The following is a 7,502-nucleotide window of genomic DNA, read 5'->3' as shown; positions in this document are numbered from 1 at the left end:
TTTTTAATCTAACTAAAATTTTTAAAGAATATGAATGAATGACTCCCTATTTTAAATGAGAAAACAAATTCATCAGGAACCTTTAATCTTACTGAAATTCTTCAATCAATTAAATTAATAATTACCGCCTATTTTAAAAATTAAATATAAATTGAGCATGCATTTAAAAATCTAAATAAAATAGTTTGAAGAATGTAAATTAAAATAATAAATAAATTACCAACTATTTAGAATATTAAAATAAATCAATAAATAAATGAATAAGTTCTCATGTTTATTTAAATCGAAAAGAAAGCGATGATTTTTTCTTTAATAAATAATTAATTAATGATTACATCCTATTTTTAATTAAAAGATTAATAATTATTTTATATTCTAAGTGAGTAGATTGATTAATTAAAAAGTATAAAATTAGCTAATAATTTACAGACTATTTTAAATTTAAATGATTAAATCAACATTAAATCTGAATTATTCCTTCAAAATGTTACTATCTATTTATTTATTTGATTTATTAATTAATTAATGAATGAAATGAATTGAATATAAATTGATAATATAGTTAAAATTAATGAATAATAATAAAATAAAATATTACCCTCTAATTATAAAGATAAGATTAAAAGATGGTGATACAATCTCCAATAATTAATTAAAAAAGTATATGTTGCACTGAAATGATAAGTATGTTTTTTAAGATTTTGTGTTGGTAAATAAATATATTTATGCTAATTACTTTTTCCTATTATTTATTAATATTAAAATATTAATACATTTATTTTTAAAACAAACTATTTCAAAAATAAATTAAAAAATTATGTTTTAAAACTAAATTGAAAAATGAAAATTATTTAATTTTTAATAGAATTTGTTGCTTGCTTGCTGGCTGGCTAGTTTGCTTATTATATTATTCTTTTTTTAAATTAAATTTCTGATCAAAATAAAATTTAAGATATTGTTTGAAGGTTACTGACTCAAAATTAATTTGTAATCATGAAATAATTTCTATTTTTTATATTTAAATTGGCAAGATATTCATTCTTAAAAATACTCTTACCTAAATAATTAATAAAAATCTATCTACTAAAAATATATAAATTTAGCAAGCAATGTAGAAAGATATCAATCAACTTACCTAGCATTAATTAATATTCAAGTTATTTCTAACTTTTAACATTCATTAAATATAAAATGGAGGAAATAAATAGAAAATTTTGGAAAATATGCTTTTTCTATATTTATATTTTTAGATTTATTCTTAAAAATTTAATATGTTTGTTTTTTTGATTACTCTATAATAAACTACTTTTTATGTTTCATTTTTGGCTTGTTGTGTAAAAATTAATTGAATTTAAATTAACTATAACAAAATATATTTGTATTAAATTAATTTAAATTAAATATGAACTTAATCATTTAGTTAATTTTCTAAGTGTAGAAAATTTTAATTTATTACTTGTTTTAAGCTTTTTGCAATTGAATTTACTTTTGTTGTTCTTGTTCTTGCTTTTGCTTTTGCTTTTTTAAAGCTTCTTCTTCCTTAATTGTTTAATATTAAGATAAAATAATAAATTATTTGTAATAATTTAATTGCTATATAAAAAACTTACTTCCTTTTTTTTAATTTCCTATTGAGAAACGATAGGTTAAAATGAATTCAAATTCTAAATATTCTGCTTTTAATTAGATTATGCTTTCAAATCATTTTCTAATGTTTTTTGAGTCTGCTTTAATTTTTCTATTTCTTGTTTTAGCAAGATAATTGTTTGATTTGACTCAACTGTTGTTGCTTCCAACTAAACTTTTTGATTTCTAAGTGCTTTTAGTTCATTTTCTAATTGCTTTTGAATATCTTTTAATGATTTAATTTGTTATTCTAATTAGATATTTGATTGGCGTAACTGAGAAATTATTGCATCCTATAAAATATATTGAAATCATTATTAAATTACACAATTAAAAAATGACAATAAGTTAGAATTGATTATACCTGTCCTTACTATTGCTTTGAGAGGATCTCTTAGATGAAGTCCTATTCCTTTTTACTAGAAAATATGTTAAGAATAGATTCATAATTTGTTGGAATTAAGTTAGTTATTAGAGTTACATAATAGGATAAAATTTCTGTGAAGAATTTTAAACAAATTCAATGTCTTTTTTGAATTTGCGAATGAATTGCTAAGTGTTTTGATCATGATCATCCATGAATTCGATAAATTTCTAATCTAGTTAAAATTCAAATGAAATAATTCCTTTTAATATAATTAAAACGTCTTTTATCGATAACCTATCTTCTGGCTTGAATTAAGTTAATCCGTTAATTATGAACTTAAGCTGGTTTTTGTAAGTGAATTACTCAAATTCATTGCTGTAATTCAATGGCAAATGCTTCTTGAACATTAAAGTGCTTTTGAAGTCTTAAACCATAAGGTAAATTAGATAACCTTAATATTTATTAAACATTTTATCGAATTGAATATCCAACTATCTTAATATCTATATATTTATATCTATCTACAATAAACTCTCAATATTTTGGTTCAAAAAAAGGGTGAAAAAAAAATTATTAGTCAGATTCTATTTACTTTTTTACCAAAAATCTAAGTAATCTAGTACCCAAATTAATGAGAGTTTAATGTATATATCGATCAATAATCAATCAAAGTAGATAAATATTTATATGCAAATAACTAAGATTATTAATTACCTAATGAGAAACATTCACTCTATTTTAATAGAAAAAACAAGTTAAAATTTGTTTAAATTGTAACTAATTTACCTTAATAGTTGGCTTTGTGCTTATGTTTAATCCTAGTTTTTAGTATTCATCTGCATAATCTTGAAATTTATTTGGATCATAACATTCTGGAGCTTAGAATAGCCAGTTTCCTAACTGTAAAATTAAGAATTATTTCAGAAAGTAGGCTTTCTATAAGTAATATAAAGAATTACATATTGGTTCATTCCGTATCCAGATGTTTTTGTTAGGCTATCTGCCAATCCTAAATCAGCTATAATTATTTTTTAGTTAGTTAGTTAATAATTAAGAGTAGATAAATTAAATCTTTTTGCATTTTATATTTAAAAACTTACAAACTACAGCATTTCCATTATAATCAATTAGTATATTATCCATTTTAAGATCATTGGAAATACACTTCTAGGAATGAATGTGCAAAAGACCTTCCGCAATATCTTTAGCATACTTGATTGCAGATAATTCATTTAGTTTTTTGTTAGGACTCTTTTCAATAAGCTCACTTAGAGTTCCTTTTTAAATACATTTTTTTAGTGACCTCATAAAATATTGATGCTTTTTACCTTAACATTCACTCAAAACTAAGTAAATAAACTCCTTTCCTTCAATTTTCTTTAACAAGTTGACAACATATGTAGAACCTTTACACTTTTCGAGCATATTGATTTCTTGTTATGCTTAGTCAAATGTTTCTTAGAAGATTTTCCCCTAAGAATCTTTGACATGAAGTCCTTTGATTGCAAATCTTCTGTTTGTGGATAACTCTTTTGCTAAAAAGACCAAGCCTTGCTTTCCCTGTCCTATGTACTTAAAATCAGAGAATCCTTTCTCAGATAATTCAGCCTTGATGATATTATAAGCCAAATTTTAAGTAGGGTCTAGCTATGGTTCTTAGATATCTGAAACTTTTTTTAATAGTTAAAATAATCATAATTAAAGATATGCGAGCCTATTTAGTAAACTTTTTATCAAAACAGCCATAAATTTCAATTAAAATAGAATTAAATTCAAAAATTATTAAGAAAAGTGATGCGAAAAATATATACTCATCTGTTCTGGCTTATCTAGCATCTGAATACCTTTGTCTTTATACATTTGCTTGATCTTCAACCTATTTTAAATATGAGAAACTAATTTCGTTTAAACGATGTCTGATTCTTATGGGTTTTGTTATTGTAGCATTCCAAAACCTTGAGGTGATCCTTATGGCTATTAGATCTAATATTGCGATTGTTGCTATTGCATCCTTAACTGATTTGAACCCTAATTGCTTGAGCTATTATTATTCATTTTCCTATTTTTGAAAGTCTACTTACTTTTCTTACCTATTTATTAATTAACTTTTTGATAAACTAATTAGTTTGATTTATTAATTATTATAAGCAATAATCAAATTTCTTTAGTTTTTATAATAGCTCTTTCTTTAAATTCGTATTGATTTGAAATTAGAATATTTAATCCAATTTCCTCAAAGATATTCTTAACAAAGAATAATGTGAAGAACAATAATTTCTATTAAGAAACTAATTAGATACATAAAAATTAAATTCTTTCTTTGTGTAAAATATTATTATTTTTTTATTTAAAAATTTTAGTAATTTTTTTTAATAAAAAGTCAAAAAGAATATATTTTATATGTAAATTAAAATTTTTAAATTAGAATAACAAATATAATTAAATCATTTGATTAACAATAGTAAAACAAAAACTACAACAGCAAATAAAAATGTATGAGACAGACATAAAATACATAGGTAGATAAAGTTAAGAAATAATTACTATTCAAATTAATAAATATGAGTAATTAATTACTTTTAATCATTCTAACATTTTTAACATTTTGAAAATTTTGTAATATAAAATATTCCTTTTCTACTTAGTAAATTGATTTTACTTTACATTTATAAAAGAAACTGTTCTACTTTTTCTTCAAATTTCTACTTGATCTCTGATCTTAATTATTCAAAGTAAAATATTTTGAGTGTCATGTATAATCTCTTTAATGCTAAGTAGAGTTATTAAAAATATCATTCAGAAGCGAATGCTGAGATTATTTGTTTACATTTTTTAGTGGATTTCTGTTGATTTTTTTATAATTAATAGACATTGTTTATATGCTTTAAATAAATCCTTTATAAAAGCGTACTTTAACTTCTATGTTAATCGGCGTTAATACTATTCTGATATTTTAAAATAAAAAACTAAATTTCAAGAATGTTCTAATCACTTTTTGATAGGCTAATAATTCTTTGTTAAATCTAATTGCTAATTATGGACATGTATTTGGACTATTTTATTGATTATGCATTTATATGATCAAGTATATAATTTCTTAATAAGATTTAATCTGAATTAGCGGTCTATCAGCTATTTGTAAGACTATTCTTCTAAATTCGAAAAATTCAATGAAGTATTTAGCATGATTTAATATTAGTTTTGCAATTTTTAAGAACACCTTAAAATTTTTTAATGAATAATTGTTTAAAACTTAGATTTAAAATAAATAAATGCATTTAATATTCATTAATAATTCACTTGATCAAAAGTACTTCTTCTTTTTGGTTTCTTCGAGCTTACTTGTATAGCTATTGCGTCTTATTTACTCAGAGATATTTCAGTAATCTATTATGAGATATCTTAGCTTTTACACTTATTATGTAATATAAAATAACTATTTATAGATTCTAAGTTTTCTTATAAAGAAGACCATTGAATATTATATTATTCTTTTCCTATGAGTTTTAATAATACCTACCTATTACTTATTCACATCTAATTAATTAATTAATCAATCAATTAATTAATCTTTATTATCTTTACTTAAATAAAAAAATTAAAGAGATATTGTAAATATATTATTTATTGTTTAGCTTTTATAAATATCAAAAAGATGTACTTTTAATTCACTATTTCTTTTATTTAATTCATAAATTTAATGAATGAATGAATTGGAAGGAACTTCGTATTCTTATTAATGTATTATCAGATATTTTAGAATGGAAAGACAGATGTTTTTTTTACATATTTAATAATCAAATAATTTTTGTTTTCCTAAAGCTATTGCTTCATTGTTTATTGCGAAACTCATATTTTATTTTCAAAGCTTTCCTTTTTTTATAGATTTTTTTCAAATATTTAAATATTTATTTATTGTATTCAATTAAAAATTTAAAACTTAAAAATAATATAAATTATTTTTACTAGAGAATTTACAAATATCCTCTTTTTCCTCTTCCATAAAAAAACATATTAATTAATGTATGAGAATTTATGGGATATAAAAAATATTAACTATAATATTCCCATCAAAACACTAAATGTTATTAAAAAATACAATTTATTATAAATTATTTATAACTTTGAAACTAAAAATAGATACTAACTAGCATATTTTATAAAAATATAAGATTACCTTTTAAAAAGATATAAATTTTACAATAGAAAGCTTCTATTTTAATGGGATTATTATTTTCTTATATTAAAACTTAAAATATTTAATCTATATATAATAAAAATATCATTAATAATAAAACGATAAATATTCAGATTATTAAATTCTTTTGTTCTTAATTTAAAAATATTTGCAATTTATTTGTTTATTTATTCAAAAACAGCCTTTTGGTATTAGATAAAATTTAATTTGGAATGCAAATTTATAAAAAAGAAAATTTTGATAAATTTTAATTTTAAAATACAAAAAAAAATGATATAACAGAAAAAATACTTTGAATAACTAGAAGATGTAATTTAATAATTTTAATATTTATTAACTATATTTAATTTTATTTTTATTTAAAAAAAAAGCTTTTAAGTTCTTCACTTTAAGAACATATATATCTTGAAATTAATTTTAGGTAAATTAAAATAAAATTTATTTTTAATTTTTCTGATCAAAAAATATTGAATTATTGCCATCAAAAATTTTCATAGTTTGTTTTACTTTCTCTTTTTTATTGTCGATTTGCTCATTTTTGCTTGTTTTAAATTTTTTTTGCAATAGCTCTAATTAGCATCTATTTCATTCTAACTAATAAATTTATTTTAAAATGTTTAAAGTAACAACAAAATTCTTTTTAAGGATGTATCAATTTTATGTTCGACCTTAGCAAGCTGCATCTTTCTCTCAAATTTAATGCTCAATTTATGGTAAAAATAGTTTATTATCTTTTACAAATTAATATAAAAGAAAATAATCTATTCATTTATTTCTTTTTGACATTTTTTCTTTTGCTTGCTGTAAATATTTATTATTTAACTTCTATTTTTTGGTCTTACTTAACTAACTCTTTTTGAATATATAAAAAGCAAAAATAAGATTGGAGCAACAGGTGCATCAAAAATATTTTCGGCTTTAAAAAATTGCAAATAGCTCTCGATTTTAAATCTAGATCTAAGGTTAATAATATTTTATTTATTTTTTATTTTCTTTTATTAAAATAATAAGACTCTTCTTTTTAATTTTGATTTTACTAAAATTTATGGCTTATTTATTTTTTGGATTGAAGAAGATCCTTTGATTTTCAAATTGTTGTTTTTTGCTTGATTTATATTTCCTTTTGATCTATTTAATTTAGCTAGTCATATATTATATTTTGTATTTTAAAGTTACAATTAAATTGGTACACAAAATACATTTGGTCTAGGCTCTGAATTAGCAGACTGCTAGAATCTCTAAAATTTGACTCTGCACCTTGAGTATAAAAAGATTTTTATTTTATACAAGTTTAATTTAAAGCAAAAATAT

At 20.8% G+C, this 7,502-nt stretch overlaps 1 protein-coding gene across 1 annotated transcript; it reads right to left on the bottom strand. All coding sequences in view use genetic code 6, as the record gives it.

The window, feature by feature from the left end:
- Positions 1 to 1,456: 1,456 nt before the first annotated feature.
- On the bottom strand, positions 1,457 to 4,048 carry TTHERM_01640980 (kinase domain protein; the record flags this gene model as incomplete). The annotated part of the gene is made up of 10 exons (XM_001029268.3): positions 1,457 to 1,539; positions 1,611 to 1,919; positions 1,991 to 2,045; positions 2,108 to 2,444; positions 2,708 to 2,726; positions 2,780 to 2,893; positions 2,953 to 3,011; positions 3,094 to 3,270; positions 3,322 to 3,663; positions 3,805 to 4,048. Coding segments are annotated over 10 exons (1,739 nt in total), but the record flags the coding sequence as incomplete, so codon positions are not given.
- Between the last annotated feature and the right edge of the window lie 3,454 nt (positions 4,049 to 7,502).

This window comes from Tetrahymena thermophila (assembly GCF_000189635.1).
Source record: "Tetrahymena thermophila SB210 genomic scaffold scf_8254696, whole genome shotgun sequence".
Lineage (NCBI taxonomy): Eukaryota > Ciliophora > Oligohymenophorea > Hymenostomatida > Tetrahymenidae > Tetrahymena > Tetrahymena thermophila.
Note: the sequence above shows the minus strand (reverse complement) of the source record. Positions and strands in the feature narration are given on the sequence as shown.